At 38.6% G+C, this 19,590-nt stretch overlaps 1 protein-coding gene across 1 annotated transcript in view; it reads left to right on the top strand.

The window, feature by feature from the left end:
* The window catches only part of ZW10 (zw10 kinetochore protein), a 30,926-nt gene extending 12,079 nt beyond the window's left edge, over positions 1 to 18,847 (top strand). Inside the window, exons 8-16 of the mRNA XM_006833834.1 lie at positions 2,074 to 2,237; positions 2,809 to 2,991; positions 7,573 to 7,811; positions 10,178 to 10,249; positions 12,400 to 12,569; positions 13,321 to 13,451; positions 15,142 to 15,273; positions 16,268 to 16,470; positions 18,248 to 18,847. Of these exons, the coding sequence (XP_006833897.1) occupies positions 2,074 to 2,237; positions 2,809 to 2,991; positions 7,573 to 7,811; positions 10,178 to 10,249; positions 12,400 to 12,569; positions 13,321 to 13,451; positions 15,142 to 15,273; positions 16,268 to 16,470; positions 18,248 to 18,368 (1,415 nt within the window). The 3' untranslated portion in view covers positions 18,369 to 18,847. The remainder of the gene's footprint in view (positions 1 to 2,073; positions 2,238 to 2,808; positions 2,992 to 7,572; positions 7,812 to 10,177; positions 10,250 to 12,399; positions 12,570 to 13,320; positions 13,452 to 15,141; positions 15,274 to 16,267; positions 16,471 to 18,247) is intronic.
* Positions 18,848 to 19,590: the final 743 nt, after the last annotated feature.

The raw sequence follows: 19,590 nt of genomic DNA, 5'->3' as shown, positions 1-19,590 counted from the left end.
ACCGACTCCACGGTACATCACCACCATACCTCAGAAACCCTGTACAGGGTCGCTACGAGTCGGGACCGACTCCACAGTACACCACCACCATCACATGCATTGTGGTACCTTGGGTTAGGCTTTGGGCTGCTAGCTGTAAGGTTGGCAATTCAAACCCATCGCTGCTCTCTGCAGCAGATAGATAAGATTTACAGCCTTGGAAACCCTATATATGAACTCAATGGCAGTGATTTTTTTGTCTTTAATATATGCATTGTGATGTCAGTTATAGTTGTTGTTAAGTGTTGCTGCGTCGGTTCCAACCCATAGTGCCCCTGTATAGATATTCCATGGACTGGTGAGTTTGAACCATTGACCTTGTGGTTCAAACTGACCGTATGGTCCAGTGTATTATCCTACAGCACCACACCAAGAATTCATGTGTGTGTAGTTTTTATGTGCTGTCGAGTCCATTCCAACCCATAGCGACCCTGTATAGTGTTTCCAAGGAGCGACTGGTGAGCTTGAACCGCTGACCTTGCGATTCAAACAATTTTGCAGTCTGGCGCATTAACCCACAGCACCACACCAGGTAGGAGCTGACAATTTGGAGACCCACAAGCCACACCCACTGCTGTTCAGCTGCTTCTGACTGACAGTGGTCCTAAAGTGCTGTGTAATTTTGTTACATGGGTAGTTCCATGTAACCGCTACCACAGTCGATAATACAGAACAATTCCATTAGCACAAAGATCCTGCGCTACCCCCGTATAGCCACACATATTTAAACTGTACACTCAAGTTTAAACTTTAAACCTAAGTTTACACTTCAGTTTTTTTTTTAAATAAGCTTTTCGATCCTGTTAGCCACATTTCAAGCGCTCGATGTTGCCAATGACCGCATGTTGGGCAGTGAGGTTTAAGCTTTAGATCCTATGAGCTTTCTCAGGCTCTTGCGCGCTAATGTCTCTTCCAAGGTTCCCATTCCCTGAGGCCTTCCTTGGTGAATAAGAACTAGATTCAAAATAGTTCCTCCTCTTCCTAATTTGGCCACTAAGTAGTACTTAAATATTGATGAGTCGGCACTTCACAACAGCAACAGTTCATATAAAAATTATGTTTATGTGTTACTTTATCTATTAAATATATAATAGCATCATGAAAAAAATTAAAAAATTTTTGAGAATTACCAAAATGTGACTCAGAGATATGAAGTGAGCACATGCTTTTGGAAAATTGGTGCCAGTAGATTTACTTGATGAAGGGGTTGCCACAAAGACTCAATTTATAAAAAAGGCAATGTCTGTAAAGCTCAATAAAGCAAAGCTCAGTGAAACAAAGTATGACTTTATCTCTCTCTTTCTCTATATACATATGTATGTACATTTCTATATCTGTATATAAAACCAGTTATTCTTGCATTGATTTCAATTCATGGTGAGCCCATGTGTATCAGAGTAGAGCTGTACTCCATGGGAATTCCAATGGTGGTGATCTTGTAAAAATAGTTTGCCAGACCTTTCTTCGTAGGTGTCTTCTGGTGTGTGTGAACTGCCAGCCTGTCAGCTAATAGCTAAGTACTTAACCATTTGTGCTATTAAGGGACTCCATTCTAAATATGAACTACACAAAGTGTTAGACGTAACCACCATAAGATATGCTGTAGAAAAGGTATTGAAGTATTGTTTGGTAGATTAAATATTACACTTTTGTGAAAGGCGTACCTTTTACTTAGGATAAATACTTAGACTCTGTTCAGAGATGAAAAAAATTATATTCATTATTAAAGAGCTGGAATCTTAATTCTAAACAAGTTTCAATTTGGAATGCAGAACTTTGAGTCCTTGTCAGTAGATGATTATGACGTAGATGGTGTAATGTCGTATTGTTTCAGAGAGAGTCATACAGTAAAAATAAATTAATAATAATTGTGTGTCATGTTTTGTCCCACACAGTCAGTTGAGATGGCTGTAGAAGGATCTGTGCTGTTTTCTTTTCTCATCGTCTTAAAGAATTTGAGGAAGCTAGAAAACTGAAGAATACATAACGACTTGTTAATGGTTTCTTGTCTGAAACTTTTTCTTTTGAATTCAGAGTTGCCTCTTGAGGCTGATGGAGAAAAGGAAAAACCATCAATGATCGTCTTGTCCGAGATGCTTGGTGACACGATCTGGGAGGACTTGTCTGAGTGCCTCATCAAAAACTGTCTGGTTTATTCTATCCCAACAAATAGCAGCAAGTTGCAGCAGTATGAAGAGGTGAGAACAGAGGCATCGCAAAATTTTTAAAAGACTAGGTTCCTACTTAATGTCTTTTGTTTTTCCTTGAAATGGTTTGTTCTTTAGTTAAATCTTCAAGAAAATTATGAGTAGGGAGTGGAGGAAAATTCTCTATAACTTCGTTCCTCTCCTGGCTTCCTGCCTCTTTGGGGAATTGAAATTTATTCCTGAGTATGTTTTCTTTAGTAGGATTCTTTTGAAAAAACAACTGCTCCTTTATACCTGTACCATCTATAGTAGCTCCTGTGTAACACGTTGCTTTTTTTTTTCATCTTTTAAGATTTTTCTAGAGTGCTACAAGAAGTATACTTATTTTAAAGATCTTGGCACCTTTACTAAGTAGAGTCAAATTTCTATTGAAGATAGTATTCCTAGTGAATTTAAGACTGGAAAAATGAGTATTTTTATACCTAGTAATTGATGGTCTGTCCTAAAAGTTAAATGACCAATAGGTGCTTTGTCTTTTTTGTACATTAGATTTGAAATCTTACCATTAAAATGGAATATGTATATGTGATTATGAATTAATTTTCTCGTGTTTCTCTCTCAGATCATACAATCCACTGAAGAGTTTGAAAATGCCCTAAAGGAAATGAGGTTTTTAAAAGGAGACACTACTGATTTGCTGAAATATGCTCGCAACATCAATTCTCATTTTGCTAATAAGAAGTGCCAGGATGTGATTGTGGCAGCCAGAAACCTAATGACCTCTGAAATTCACAATACTGTGAAGGTACCAGGCTTACAGTTTATTGCATTGTACTTAAGCAGTTCATTTTTGACTCGTAGTAGAATGGAAGAGAATAGGACAATTCACTGAGGCCAGTTATAAATCTTCTGAACCCTTATTTTCTACCTTTAAAGTGATCCTACTACCGACTTCTTTTACAGGGATATTGTGAGGTCTAGATAAGATACTGTATATTAAGCATTAGGTAAATAGAAAAAGTCTGTGTCAATGTAATGACTCACTCTTGTTGAAACTGGACAGTGTATAGCTCTGCAGGGTGTCCTCAGTTTTACTACTCGAGTTTTCAGTATACAGATTTTGTGACATCTACGCTATGGGTCGGACCCGACTCGATGGCACTTAACAACAACAACAACAACAACTTAGGTTTTATACCAAGTCCAGAGATTATACTCTAGTGTGAAAATAGCTACTTCATCTCATAGGCTTACATAGGAACTAGTTTTGAAGTTAAATGATAAAATAAGTAAAACACAGGATGCAGTTTATTTAGGATATAAAGTACCTGCTGCAAAGGTGGTGAACAAACTAATTTTCATTGATGATAATTTACTCCTTTGACCTTAGATAATCCTATTCATATATTAAAAAATATTACAAATGTATAAAAGTTTGGAAATACAAGGTATTATTTAGATGAAAGCAAAACATAGTCTAAAGCAGTTCCTTAATAGAAGGTTCCTGAGCTATTAGTTAATCCTAATGAAGGAATCAGACTATGCCTCCCGTAGTCCCTTCCTCTGTTGTTCCCCATTTTCCTTTGGCGTACCGTGTTACAGTGTCCACTTCAGCAAAATATTTAATTAGCCATTTGAAGTATGTAGATATTAACACATTTTGAGGAAAGCGTGGATTTCTAAGAGAACCTTGGATATACCCTATGCAGGGTCACTATGAGTTGTAATCCACAGCACACCAAGAGAACTGAAATCTTCTTTGTACAAGGAACTGTTCTGGGTTTTTCTGTGTGCTTTTTTTTTTAACACAAATATTATTTGATGTTTACTCCTTTATTCAGAATCTAGTTTCCGTTCCCTTTTTTTTTTTTCTTTTTCTAACAGCTTTGGTGAAATAAAGTTCATATACCAAGCACTTCACCTCTTTAAAATGTACAAGTCACTAGTTTGTAGTGTAATCACTGAGTTATGCAGTCATTACCATGATCAATCTTAGAGTAGTTTTGGCACCCAATCCCCCAGAAACCTGTTCTCATTAGCAGGCATTCATCCTTTCCCTCACCCCTCATTCCCAGCAACCACTAATTTACTTCTTCGTTTTCAAGCTTTTATTGTGCCCATTCCCATATAGAAAAAACCCCAACGTTTTACAGTGCCCTGTACAGGGCTTTATCTGATGTGACTCCCCATTGCCTGTCTCACTCCGTCTCCTGCATTCTTCTTCATTTGCTCTGCTCCAGTCACCTTGGATTCACTGCTGTTCCCTGATTTTTCTAAGCCCACTTGTGTATAGAACTTTTGAACCTCTTGATCCTTCTGCTTGGAACAGTGGTGAAACAGATAGCCACGTGACTTGCTTTCCTTCCAGGCCAGTCTTTAAATTGTGAATTCCATCTACTTCCTGTCCCCACTGCCCTAGATTTCTTTTTCTTCATATTTTTCACTGATCATCAATCTTTCTTCCATATGAATTATTTACATAATTGCTTCTCCCTCTCTAGAAAGTAAATCCCATGAGGTCAAGGAGTTTTGCCTATTTTTTTTCTATTGTATCTCCAGTATCAAGGAAGACCCTGGTGTGTACTCTTTGTACCCGGTGCCGCAGGTGCTTACTAATTGTTTGTTAGACGTATTAATATGTATCTCAACTTACCTCTGTCACAACTCCTTCAAGTAAATGGGGTTGTTACTGGGTTGCTCCATGATTCTGAGCTGAATCGTGTAACCTTTCTGGACTTCATTTTTCTTTTCTGGAACATGAGAGAATTGAACTAGATAATCTCTGAGCTCTGTACTCAAGCGATTCTGACATTCTATAAAACTGCATTTCTCCTAGGAACCCAAATCCTAATAATGGAGCTTTCTCTAGATCAGAGTTTCCCGACTACACTGTTGAAATTTTAGGCTAGATAAATCTTTGCTGGGGATTGGGGGAACTGTCCTTTAGGATGTTTAGCAGCATCCCTGACCTCTATTCACTAGATGCCAGTAGCACCTCTCCCAGTTACGACCATCAGAAATTTCCCAGATATCGTCAAAGGCCCCCATTGTTGTTGTTAGGTTCTGTCAGGTAAATTCTGACCCACTGTGACCCAGGTACAGCAGAATGAAACACTGCCTGATCCTGTGGCATCCTTACAATTGTTGCTGTGGGTAAGTCCACTGTTGCAACCACTGTGTCAGTCTGTCTTGTTGAGGGTCTTCCTCTTTGTCACTGACCCTCTGCTGACCCTCTGCTTTACCAAGCATGAGGCCCTAAGTGCCCCTGGTTGGGAACCACTGCTCTAGATTTTCATCTGGTTCTTTTTCTTGGCACTTAGGTCCTAGACTTAAAAATAAAACAAAACCAAAAACAGTTGCCATTGCGTCTACCCTGAATCCTGGCAGTTGCGTATAGATCAGAGTAGAACTGCTTCATGGGGTTTTCAGCGACTGATAGTTTTCAGAAGTAGACCACCAGCCTTTCCTTCTAAAGGACCTCTGTGTGGACTCAAACTGCCCGCCTAATGGTAGCAGATGAGTGGCTTCATTAGATCTAAACAGCCCAAGTTTGAAACAGTTTTTTTTTTTTCTTTTGTCCCCTCAAAAGCATTTTCAAATTGATTGCTTTTCATTGGTCTTCATTTCAGTCTTCTCCCCTGTACGCATTATTTTTCCAAAAGATCTGAAGTGTTGTATTTTTGGTGTCGCTGTTTGTTTTCTTTTTATATTTTGACCTGACATGTACCATTTTTATTTTTTGACCTGACATGTACCATTTTTATTTTTTGACCTGACATGTACCATTTTTATATTTTGACCTGACATGTACCATTTTAATTTTTTGACCTGACGTGTACCATTTTTATTTTTTGACCTGACATGTACCATTTTTTGGTCCTACATTCTTCTATCTTCTATTCCTTCATGAAGTAATTTTTTTGAGGCTTTTTCAGACAAACATTTTTTTCCAAATCATCCCTATAATTCTGTTTTTTCATCAGCATTATAATCTTAGCTGTAATATTGACTACCAGGGGCCTGAAACTTTTATTCTCATTTAATCTTCGTAATAGCCCTATGGAATTGATATTATACCATCTTGGTGTGGCACTACACTATAGGTTAAACACTGGACCAAAAGGTCAGTTTGAACCCAATGGTTGGTGGTTCCAACTTGCCAGCCAGCTGCTGGAGAAAGGAGCTGTATAAGGAACTGTTCTGGGTTTATGAGTTGGAATCGACTCAACAGCACTTAATAACAACAACAGTAGTGACTGGGAAGCCAAGTCTGGTGACTTACGCATTTTTATTAGACTTGGAAATTTTTTAATCATACATTTTCTGTTGGGCTACAGTGTGTGCTGAACAGAGCTGCTCTTCTGCAGTGGGTGTGGAGAACCTGCTGCCCTACTTGCTTGATCTCTTTTTCTTAACTCCTGAGGCATCTTTGAGAAACAAGATTTGAGAAATATTGCTGTGCTATTCTTTTGTCGGTGAGAAAATTGCCGTCCAAAGAGGTTAAATGAGTTTTTTAAAAGGATAAAAAAATATCACTCATGTTTTCTGTCTTGCAGTTTAGTGCTTTCTCATTTACTCCTGCTGAATCTGAGAATCTTTGTTTTGTGTACATTTTGTTGTTAAGTGTGGTGATTTGGTTCCGATTTAAAGTGGCCCTGTACAGGGTTTCTGAGGCTGTAACTCTCTACAGGAGTCAAAAGCTCGGACTGCTGACTTTGCCGTTAGCCGCCCAACTCATAACCCATTTTACATTTTAGGGAGGGATTCCTTTTTTTTTTAAAGGAAAGGAATGAGTTTTTTCTTTAACTGAGTGAGTTCTTTCTTAGAGTCAGCTAACTTATGCCTGGTGAGAAATAATTTGCTTAATAATATAGACAGTGAAACACAAAATCAGACTGAGCTGCTAACCAAAAGGGTTTGCATCTGTCAGCTGCTCCCCAGGAGAAAGATGAAGCTGTCTGCCTCTGTAGAGATTTACAGATTCAGAAACGCAGTGGAGGAGATCTCCTCTGTCCGAAAGGGTTGCTGTGAGCTGGAATTGACTTGAGAGCAGTGAAGTTTTCTTTTAGTTCGTAATAATCTAATAGTTGAGTCTCAGAAAAGGCATTTTTTGAAGGTCCTTTTATTTACCTGAACTCTTGGGCCAGTGTCACAGCTTTGTTATTACAATGAAGATTCAGAGAGATTTGAAGAATTGCTCAGTAAAGGGGGATTCTTTATTTCTTCTACTTCTGCCCCAAATTAACCAGTCATTAAAATATTACCGTAGTTATTCAGACTTTAAATTATTCTGTAGAATCTTCATGGAAATAGCTAATATCTTATTCCTGTCTGTGTGCATTTGAATTTTTCTGAAGACTTTGCATTTTCTGTGTTTGAATCTTAGATTACTCCTGAGTCTAAGATCAGTGTGCCAGACTTCCCCAGTCCAGAGAAGGATGACAAGCTGGTCGTACAGAAAGTGGCCAAAGCGCATTGTGATGAGGTGGGGAATCTAGAGCCTGAAAATACCCTAGACCAACATTCCTTCTCTTTGCCAACATGCCGCATCAGTGAATCTGTGAAACAACTAATGGAACTTGCCTATCAGACTTTATTAGAAGCAACCACCGGCAGTGATCAATGGTATGAATTCTTAATGCTATGAAAATGGCAGTGACTTTGTTACATGCATATCTAAGACTTTTAGTAGCAAGAAAACTAACTGGAATTCTTTGAGTTTTTGTATCCCGTTACTTGTTTTTATTTTCTCCCATAAAGAACATAGTATAGCATACAAACTTATATTGATCTCTAGCTTTTATTTATAATAACACATATAAGGTAGAGCAGAGTTTGAGAAATAGAAGCACATACATGGAAGGACAGATGGGCTTCTTTTACATTAAAAATGGTTATTAATCATTTTTGCTAAAATCTCTTTAATTTCTGTTTAATTTTTACTTTTTATTTGAATTGAATGATATTACATAAGTAATTTTTATTTCTGGTGTCCTGGTGTGGCACTGTAGGATAAGCACTGGACCATAAGGTCAGTTTGGACTGCAAGGTTGGTGGTTCAAATCCACCGGCTGCTCCTTGGAAACCCTACACAGGGTCTCTTATGAGTCAGAACTGACTCAAGGGCACTTAACAACAAAACATGAGAAAGCACATGCAGAGTACTTAGAGTCCTACCTGAAAATTGACTAATAACTCAAACGTTTGCTATGATTGTTGGTAGTATTAGTAGCTGGAGCATTTGCATCAATCTGTCCTGGCTCCTCAGTCTAGTATTCTTAACATTTTGAAATCCGGGTTCTAATTAATTTACATTTTTAATGTTTGTTTTTTAGAACAGCAGTAGTTTGTTGGACAGCCAAAGGTAGGAGGAAAAGACTAGAACACACCACAGTTCTAGCCTTACGCTTTCAAGATGATTTCTTCGAATGCACCTTGTATTTAGATACCATAAACTGTACTCTATGTGTACTAGTGAGTCTGTTTTTGTTTCATAAGTGACTTCCCTACTCCCAGACTGATGTGAGAAGAAGATGACAGCCTGTGGCTCAAGCTAGCTGTAGAGCATGTTTACATCTATACCTGTTTAGTTTTCAACTCTGTGTAGCAGGGTTCTTCTCTTTATGTTGTTGTTAGGTTCTGTTGAGTTTATTCCCTTTCATAGTGACCCTGTTGGGGTTTCTAAGGAGCAACTGATGGGTTTGAACTACCAACCTTTCAGTTAGCAGTCCAGTGCTTATTGCTGCATGCAAACAAACTCCTTAATTATATTCTGCTCTAGAAAGCACATGTCTACCAGATACTTATGTGGCATTAATCATTATATGTAGAACTCTATCCAGTTTTAATTATCAGTAGGAATATCAAAATATTCATATATGCATATCAAAATAAGTGCATACTTCTTTGGCCAAATAAATATATGCAGGAGCTTCGAAAATTTATTCAGAAAATGGAATAAAAAAATAATGATGTTTTCCATGAACTTTCTGAAGCCCCCATATTGGAGTATTTCTTTACTGGGCATGCTTCCAAAATAAGTCAGACTATTCTGGCTGGAATTTAGAAATATAGGGCAGTATTATAAAAAATTTTGAGAACATAGAATTCCAAACAGTATTTTTGTAAGTTGATGCTACGGTGATTCTTTATACTAAAGGAAATAGTTTCGAATAGGACAAACAAAAGTGCAACTGTGTTACCATCTTCTCTGTTATCAAACCGTAAATAGCAACCATTTTATTTTATATAAATAGCAAAAATGGAATGAAATGATCAGGGATCACAGTGATCAAGTAATAACAGTGTTTAGGGGTATAATAACTATGACTTGTTTTTCTAAATATTTGTGGAATTCCTGTGAATTGTACAAGGTACCTAGTTTAAGATATTTTTACACAGAGGTAAGTTATACTAGCCTTATATTTGCTTTTTTAAGTGTATTTTAATAACATATAATCTTTTTAAGTGTTCTAAAGCCAGATTTAAAGGGCAAAAAAACTTCAGGGCTAGATTCTAGCATAGAAATGTTGATTCATGTCCTTGCATTGGGGTAAGAAGGAGAAAAGGTGAACACTGAAAGTCAGACTGATCCTAAAGGAGCCAAGTGAATGCCTTTATTGATGCTTTGCCCTTTGCAAAGCGCGTCAGTGAGTAGGTGGCATTTGCTTGAGGCTTAGCTCCATTTGTTACTAAAAGGATCTTTTGGGTACTGGTGGAACATACGTCGATAAATCAGAAAAAAGGCTTTGGGTTGAGTGCTGCTTTTTGTCAAATTATTGATGGACCTTGGTTTTCAGAAGGGTATTATTGTTAGTAAACACTGGTTGAGAATCTATTTCCACCTAGATTAACTGTGTTTTCCAGCATCAACCAGGGCAACTGCTCTCTGCAACTGGATTTTAAGTCTAATGGTGCACTGAGTTTGAATTTTTTTACCCTCATTTTCAATGTATTCTGACACATTTCTGTTAAATCTGTTTTCTTCTTAGTGCTGTTCAGCTTTTTTACTCAGTCAGGAATATCTTCCATTTGTTCCATGATGTTGTACCAACATACCACAAGTAAGTGCCGCTGTATCTCAGTTCTGCATACTAACCATATGTCCAAAATGTTTGTAGTCAGGTTTAAATCAGTAATTTAATTATATATCCTCACCAAAGTTATTATGCTTATGAAAATTCACAATATAATGCAGTAAGCCATTTTTTAAAGCACATGTGTAAAGAACATTATAATTCTTAAATAAATTAATATGACTGCTACGATCTTGCAATATAGGGTAAAAGAAATTTGAAAACTCAAAAGAACTGCCTCACTTGGTGGGAAAACAAACAGGCTCCCTCCATAGTGTTAGTTGGTGAACCCACGGCCGCTTTCTTCAGCATCCACAGTTCTACAGCCTCAGTACCACAAGAGATCGCCACTAAACTGTCCAGCGTGATTGGCCACTCTCCTAGCTCTCCTGGGCTGCATTTACCTCGTGTCTTGGATTTAAATTTCTTTTAGTCTGAATAGCTATTTGAACTGTAAGCCTCCAGGAGCTCTGTCATCTGAATTTAAGTGCTTTGGATGCTTTTTATAAATGTTGTAATGATATGTCAACAAAGGTATCTCATTGCCACACACTGTGCTCGCAAAGTAAAAAAAAAAAAGCAGTTTATTATTTGAAGTATATATATTTTAGCTTAGATTTGTGAGCAATTGAGATGTTTGAGCTAGGTCCGCCTGTTTCTGTTATAAAAGAGAGCTTGTTTATTGTGAAGCTTAATATTTTTATTTGTATTTTGTTAGCTGTAGTATAAATTTCCTATTTCACATCTATGTAAATCAAGTAAAGGAGACGAGAATAACATAATTTGGGTCAGCTGACCGCTGTGTCCTTGGGGATTCAGAGATATTTGACTCAGGAGCTATTGTGGCTTCGAGACATTTTTCACTCTTTCCACTTTGTGTGACCTTTGAACTAAATCCTGGGCCAGGGATTCTCACACGTTAGTACCCGTCAGGATTGTCTGAAAGTCTTATTAAATCATAGATTCCTGGGCCCTGTACCCAAAGTTTCTAATTCAGGAGCTCTGGGATGAAGCCTGTAATTTTACCAAGTTTCTGGGTGACATTGCTATCCTTTGTCAGGAGACTCCACTTTGAGAGACATTGCCCTGGATTATGGTTTTTAGCTTTGGAAGTCTATTAGAATTATTTATGGGGATTTTAAAACATATTAACTTTGTCTAGACCCCAGCTCTGGAGATTTTAGTGTAGGAGTCTGCTTCCACAGATACCAGACATCAGTGTTTTCTTAGAGCTCTACAAATGCTTCTGATGTGTAGCCAAGAGTGAGAACAACTGCTGGTTTGGAAGTGGTGTGTCCTAGGCTAATACTGGAAAGTATTGATTGCCTGTTAGTGGATAGATAACAGAAATAGAAGACAAGATCTCTTCCAAAGCTGGCTCCATAGACTAATAGTATGTGTAGAAGGATTAGCGCCTTGATTTTGAATCCTGGATATAAATCAAAAATACCTGGGATGATTTGAAAAAACACGTTAAGTGACCTGACTTTACTCCAGAGGTTGTGATTTAATTTTTTGAGGGTTAAGCACAAACGTCTGTGTATTTTTAAATCGCCCAGGTGACTCTGATATGTAGCCAGTATTGAAAACACTAACTAGTAAATACGAAATTGTGATTCATAATATAAGTGAGACAGGAATTTGGAGAAAGGGGAAGTAAATATGTATTTCTACAGACTTACTAGTGTTCAATTTTAAAGGCGTATTTATACACAGCTACGATGCTAGGTTTGCAGTATAAAAAGATGACCCAGGTAAATATCTTCATTCCCTTTGTTGTTGTTGTTGTTGTTAACTGTCATCAAGTCGATTCCGACTCATAGCGACCCTGGCTAGGGTTTCTGAGGAGCAGCTGGTGGGTTTGAACTGTTGACCTTGAAGTACAAACTGACCTTGCAGTTCCTTACTCTTTATTTGCTAATCACTGGGATAGTTTTATAAGGTAAGGCTATATTCTGGCAGGAGAGGCTCACTCTGGGAATAGAAGTAAGATTTTTTTTTATTGTTAAGTAGAGCATTTGTACAGTATATAATAAAGCCTAGAAAACACATTAGAGGGGTAGTAAATTTTCATCAGTCCTAACTTCAATAACAGGTAACTTCTTTCCTTTCTTTTCCTACCCACCCTTCTAACTTAGGGAGAACCTTCAAAAACTGCCGCAGTTGGCAGCCATTCACCACAACAATTGTATGTATATTGCTCACCACTTGCTGACCCTTGGGCATCAGTTCGCCTTCCGTCTTGCTCCCATTCTTTGTGATGGCACTACTACTTTTGTGGATCTTGTACCTGGCTTCAGGAGACTCGGTAATGGGTACTTTTAGGGAAAGATGTTGATTATACTACTCTTAGCAGTGTTGCTGTCATTTATGAATGAGGAGGTTAGAAACTGGCCAGTGGGAGGGCATTTGTGTTATAAATATCCCCCGTTAGTTAATTTCATAATGGGAATGCAGTCTTGATGGAAGCATTCTCTTTCGTGACCTTGTTCATGGGACATTAGAGTTTCATATTTGTTGCTGGTGTACAGTGCAGTCACCAGATCAGACTTCAGTTGAGTGAGTAACGTATAGTGAGATTTGTATTGTGCTAGTTCTGTTAACAGTAATGTCAATCAAAAACCCAAGACAACAGACCCTCCTCAGCTTCACTTGGGATTAGTGAAAAAAGAAATGAAATGAAATCAATGTATTTACTATAATGATTATCCAAGAAAAGCAGAGAATCTATATGGTTCACTTAGCTTTACAATTCTTCACTTTTCCCTTCGGTGGTACAGATTTATCAGAATTAATAGTTCTTTTCTTATTTATAAATGATTTTTCATAGTTAACTCTAACTCTGGGTAATAGTTACTTCTCCTAAGGTTGGAGTTGGCGAGGCTGGCTAATTGATTAAGAAAGGATTGTTTCCTAAAAGCAGCTTTATGATGCTGTCTAGCAATTGTTTTTAAATTGAACAGATCCATGGCTCATGCTTGTCTCTCCTCTTCAACTCTAGTTTTGAAATGTGTAATTGAACAGCTTTTAGAATTCTTTATTATGTTTTCCTATCATAGGGACAGAATGTTTTTTGGCTCAAATGCGAGCACAGAAAGGAGAGCTTCTGGAAAGATTATCAAGTGCTAGGAATTTTTTAAACATGGACGACGAAGAGAATTATTCTGCAGCAAGCAAAGCAATCCGGCAGGTGGGAGGCTATTGCTAGTTCTGGAATTTTAAACTGTATCCTCAGATGCCCTTTCTTCCTTTTTATTGTTGTTGGTTTTGTTTTTTTTTAAGCAGCAAAGAATATGTAAAAAAAAAGTAGCTCAGTTGATTTACTGCCCCCATTGGAAATCTGGTTCCTTCTACAGTCATGTGAGAGATGGTTCTTTTCCCCTGCCCACCAAGTTAACAGAAGCGATTTTTTATTTTTTATTTTGGATTGAGTGAAAGTTTACAGGGCACATCATCAGCTTCACATTCAACCATTCATATAGCTTGTTTCATTACATTGATTATTATCCCCTCCATATATCATCAGTTAACAGTGTAACAGAAGCGATTTTTCCATCTCCCCAGTAGTGTGACTAGTTAGCTAGTTTGTCATAGCAAATAATTTACTCTTGAATTTGGATTTGGGAATTCTGAAAATGCCTCTCTTTTAAGTACATTATCTTTTCATTGTAGTTTCTTATCTGCAGGATGAGTCTACTTTTCAGCTAGCAGGGATATCACTAAGATTAGATATTCAAGAAACATATGCCACATTGTTCTACATATAATGTGCACATGTAAAAAATGTGCAGATGTACATAGCACATTTAGTGCTCATAGGGACCTAGTGCAAAGGGACGGAATGTCTGCAGAAAACTGTATGATACCAGGGGGGCACGAAAATAGACACCCACCACCCTTTTCCCAACACTCTACTCAGCTGGTTTGGATAATCTGTTGCAGTGATCACACAGAACTCAGACACCATACTCACAGTTAATGGGCTTTATTAGGGAAGGTAACAGGTTACAATTCAGGGTCAGAAAGGCTCAGGGACCAGTTGTTCCAGTCGGGACAGTCTCTCCTCAGCTGTGCTCCAGGCAGGCCTCTCTCTGCTCGGCTACTGCTACACAGTTCTTTTAAGGCTGCTGCTGAATGCCCACAGGACTCCATCAGAAGCCTCAGCCTGAAGGCACTTGGCTCTAGGTCAGTGAGTCAGCTCCCCAAATCAAGTGCCTGAAGTCACCCCACTCTGCAAGCAAGCCTGCTGCCCAAAGTCGTCACTCAGCTGTATTTGCTCCATAGACTAGGAAGCCACTGCTCTGTCTTGTGCTCTGGCTTTTGGTTCTCCTCTGTTACAGCGCTCGGTCCCTGGGTCGAGGAGGTTCTATGTGCAGGGATCTTAAGGTCCAAAGGACATGCTCTTTGATGGTAGTGAGATTCCCTCCTGTTTCTGAGATGGCTCATTTTATATCCGTGCAAGAGCTGTAAGTGTTTACAATTGCAGTGAACTCTGTTAGCATCCACAGCTGAATCATGTCATGCCATCAGTATCTCCTCCCACCTTTTATTACCCAGACGCGTTAGGGAAAAAGGAGTTTGGTGGGACTTACAAACACTATGGCTAGAGGAGACATAGGAAGTAAGCTCACTGCATTGCAGGGTACTTCAGATTGTTACAGAGAATTCCGTTATCTTTCAGTTTCATTTTTCCATGAACTTGAAGCCCCCTCTTCAAACATTTATGTGTTATTTGCGTAAAAATGTGGTAATACTGATGACGTGCTTTAGGTTACATAACAGCTTTTTCTGTAATACACAAGCAAATGATAAATGTAAATCTTGAATATACAAGTAACAGCAGTCTCTTCCCCACGTAAATATCTCCATTCTTCTGACAGGTACTGCACCAACTAAAGAGACTTGGAACTGTGTGGCAGGATGTCCTGCCAGTGAATATATATTGCAAGGCTATGGGGACTTTGCTCAATACAGCAATTTCTGAGATCATAGGCAGAATCACTGCTCTAGAGGTAAGGGTCACTAGATGCCTCAGCAGACTTCAGATGGAGCTCTTGCCCCGTGTTGTCACTTCAGTTAGAAAGTGAAGTTAACGTTGATGGTAGAAGTGCTCATGCTTCATACCTACCTTATCATGGTGGTATTTTTTATTTATTTATTTTTTCCACTTTTGATTCCATTTTGCTGGACCCTTGGCAGCCTTTACCTTTAAGCCTAAATGGATTCTGGTGTGGCTCTGTCGAATAAGTACTGTCCTGCGAACCACAAGTTCGGCGGTTCCAACCCTGTAGCTATTCCTCTGAAACTATGTACAGGGTCGCTATGAGTCCAAATCAACTCAAGAGTACCTAACAACAAACAGCAAAACATAAGAAAGTAGGACTGATTGTCCTGTTCTCAGTCTGGCATCTTTGTAAATTGTGAATGAGGAGGTTGGAAACTAGACTGTGGTCCTGAGATTATTATAGAGTATGAAGTCATGTAAATTGCAAGTGAATACAGTAATTTGATTTAGTAAAGTGAATGCAACCTTGTGCAACAACCCCTTTTCCAGCACACTGTTGAGGGGCCTTCAAAAAGATTGTGGGGAAATTCCATTTTACCACAGACTTTTTGAAAACCCCTTGGTTTGTGTGATCCTGCAGGAAAATTGCTTGGACTCTGCCAGCTGGTGCTTGTAGAGCATAGATTGCTTAAAACCTTATTTGTAATAACATCTCCTGCTTTGCAGCAAGCTGTGCCACATTTTACTGGAGAAAAAGGCTCTTTCAATGCAGGCAAACTAAATTACTGGCAATCTGTTGGAACATATTTTGTGCCATTTTAGCTTTAGGGGTATTGTCAGAGAGCTGATGAAACGTAGTGTCTAGAAAGGTGTGTTAAATTGTTTGGAAAACTTATTGTTTTAGAGGACCCACCTGGACAGCATGCACAGAGATTCCCCCGTTCCCTACCACTAAGCTGGCCCATTTTCTCTTCTGCTGTGTTCCCTTTGTGCAAAACCAGGACATCTCTACTGAAGATGGTCATAGATTGTATTCCTTATGTAAAACAGTGATGGATGAAGGACCCCAAGTGTTTGCACCTCTATCTGAAGAAAACAAGAACAAGAAATACCAAGAAGAGGTTCCAGTCTATGTGCCAAAATGGATGCCTTTCAAAGAACTGATGATACTGTTACAAGCTAGCCTACAAGAAATTGCAGATCGGTGCGTATATACCCCTTTTATAGAGGCTGTGTATCTGGAGATCCATGAAAGCTTTCATTATTGTCTTGGATTGCTGATGAGTATGCATACCTTGTGTAGGGAACACCCTTATCAAAACTCAGTGTGCATGTTGAGAAAAGTCTGTTTCATTGTGATCAGGCCTTCCCGGCCCATCGTCATTCCCTATAGCCACTTGGCTTCCTGTCTACCTGCTTTATCTTTCTTTACTGTGGATGTCCAGTGGTATTAGACCATTCAGCCTATATGTGTCTGAATTTTTCTCATCAACTGCTGTCCATTTTAAAGCAATGCGAATGAGATGTCTACTTGGAAAAAAACAACAATCACATCAAAATACCTCAAATGCCATTTAGTACAAATTTTTGATGTTTATTATTTTTGTTATTTATAAGTTCTTAGTGGGTAAGAAAGATGTCTTTGGGTAGTAGACTCCAGAAGGTTGAAGATAAGAATTTTGCTTTCTGCTGTTAAAGGGCCTTCCTAACAGCCTAGGAATGATCTGAAAAATTATAGATGAGTACGTCCTCAGCTTCATGATTCTGCTCTGGGAGATTCTCCACCCCCCGTGATTCCTTTAACTATGTTGTTGTTACGTTGTTAAGTGCCGTCGAGTCAGTTCTGAGTCATAGCAACCCTGAATAGGGTTTCTGAGAGTGGCTGGTGGGTTTGAATTGCCGACCTTAAGGTTAGCAGTCCAGTGCATATCCTACAGTGCCACACCAGTAACTAACTATAAGTAAAATAAATTCAGTAATAACTATTTTTAAATTGTAAAATAGCATGTGAAAGACGACAGCATGTGTAGTGTACGTACACATCTTAAAAAGAATAAAATCTATGTCCACATACTTGCTCTTAGCTTCAGAAACATAATATTACCAGTGTTGTTGAAGACCCTTGTTCCCTGTCCTAATGCTCTACACTAGAGGTAAATTGCTATTTTCACTTCTGTGGTATATATTTCCTTACTCTTCTTGTAATTTTACCACATTTACACATAAATATGCATACTTGCCCCTAAACAATGTGAAGATTAGACTTGCTTGTTTTGAACATTCTATAAATGAACTTTCTGTAATGTACTTATTTTGTTTTGTGTTACGTTTTGAAATTCATTTACAGTGAACTGCCTGCAGTTCATTTTCAGTGCTGTTTTATATTCCAGTATATAATGTGTTATAGTCTTCTTATCTTGTTGCATCATGTTCTCACCCTTTGGTATAAAGAGATGAAAATGTTTGCTAATGTTATTGGTGTGAAATGGTAGCTTGCCATTTTAACTTGCATCCTCTCAAATTCTAGTGAGGTTGAGCATCTTTGCATTGGTCATTCATGTTTCTTCTTTTCTACATGCCAATCCATATTGTTTTGCCCTTTATTCTGCTGGATTGTATGTAGTTTCATTATTGACTTATGGGAATTCTTTATTTTTAAACAACAGTCCTTTGTCAATTGTATGTGATGTTTGTGCTTCCGTTTTTAAAGTAGTTTTGGAGCCCAAGGCGTGAGGATGTGGGCATAATTAACCACATTCACTCAGGGACTATGGTGAGTGTAGAATGGGGAGAGCAGTCTATCTGTGCCGATTACCTACCGGGCAGTTAGAAAGCAGAAGAGGTTAACCCATGAGGAATGAGGATGCCCTGACTTTCTGTTGCCATTTGTAGCAACATTTGGGATCAAGTAAGCAATTTTAAAATCTTGATTATGCTTCAGATGCAAAGGAGGAAATAAAATTTCATCTTTTGTTTTGCAGGTGGGCAGATGGAAAAGGGCCCCTAGCAGCTGCATTCTCCTCGAGTGAAGTAAAAGCTTTAATCCGTTCCTTGTTCCAGAACACAGAAAGAAGAGCAGCTGCCCTTGCTAAGATTAAGTAGCTCCATCTGAGAAGTCCTGTCTCGACTATGTGGAGTCCTCTCTTGGCACAATTACTCCTTTAAAGACTTCTCAGAATCACCCATTGGTTTTGTTCAACCAATATATCATGGAAGTTTAAATTTATAGAAGAACACCTTACCTCCTGTCTGCATGAGGCTTTATTGAAGAACTGGATGTTAAGATGTGAAGTGAAGCACCTCAGTTTATTGACTTTGTAGCCCCATTCCACCAATAAGAAAGTGTAGGACAGCAGTAATTTATGCTGCTCCCAGGGCCTTTTGGGAACTGTTCACCTTGTAAATGTAGGACCTGGCCTTGGACTAAAGGACCCAGGATGTTTCCAGAGTCAGGGACAAGAATTTGTGAGCACATGTGTGGTATTTTTTGAGGGGATAAGGAGCGTCTTATTTGGCCTTGCAGGAATCAAGGAGACTTCCTTTAATATTTCTGTCTAATAAATAATGCTTTTCAGAGTTAAGGGGTGAGTGTCTTTACTTACTTGGGAACTTTGACCAAAGAAACCAACCCGTTTTCTTTCCTATCATGCCATTGTTTTTATTGAAGTTTATGATCCCACAGCCTATTTGTCATCTTCTTTCTCCTAAAATGGCCCAGTCATTTCTCAGATTTCTCAGGACTCCTAGAACTTCAGGTATATATTTTTGGCTTTACTTTTGCTACTTTAACTAAAACATAATTTTTTTGGTTGGTGCTTTTCCTTTCCCAAATTCCACTGTCTCTTATCAAATGGCAAAGGTTTTTAATTTCCAGTATTACGCTAGAATGTACAAAGGAACTTCAAAAAGTTTATGGAAAAATTCCCTGATCTTTTCCCACAAGCTTTTTGAAGCCCCCTGCCTATGGGCCATGAAATGCTACTTCTGGGCTCTCTGGTGATGGTGGTGGTTATGTGCCGTGGCGTCGTTTCCGACGCTGTAAATCTTTACGAGTGGCTGGTAGTTTTGAGCTGCTGAGCCTACAGTTCACAGCTTTGGGCTCTATAGGCTGATCCTTTATTTGGCCATCCTTTATGTAGGTCATCCTTCAGTTCAACGTTTTGTGATTTTTCATTTTTTGCAGTCTTTGGAGGTATATATTATGTTAAGGTTGTTCGGGTGGCGCTAGGATTCTGGATCGTATGTCTTCTTACTAAAATACGGATTCCTTTCATGAATAGAGGGTGAGAAGTGTGGTATTTATGTGCTTTTGAGGCAGGTGATA

This window comes from Chrysochloris asiatica, unplaced genomic scaffold (genome assembly GCF_000296735.1).
Source record: "Chrysochloris asiatica unplaced genomic scaffold, ChrAsi1.0 scaffold00008, whole genome shotgun sequence".
In the NCBI taxonomy this organism is placed as follows: Eukaryota; Metazoa; Chordata; class Mammalia; order Afrosoricida; family Chrysochloridae; genus Chrysochloris; species Chrysochloris asiatica.
The sequence above is the reverse complement of the archived record's forward strand: the minus strand, read 5'-3'. Positions and strand labels throughout refer to the sequence as shown.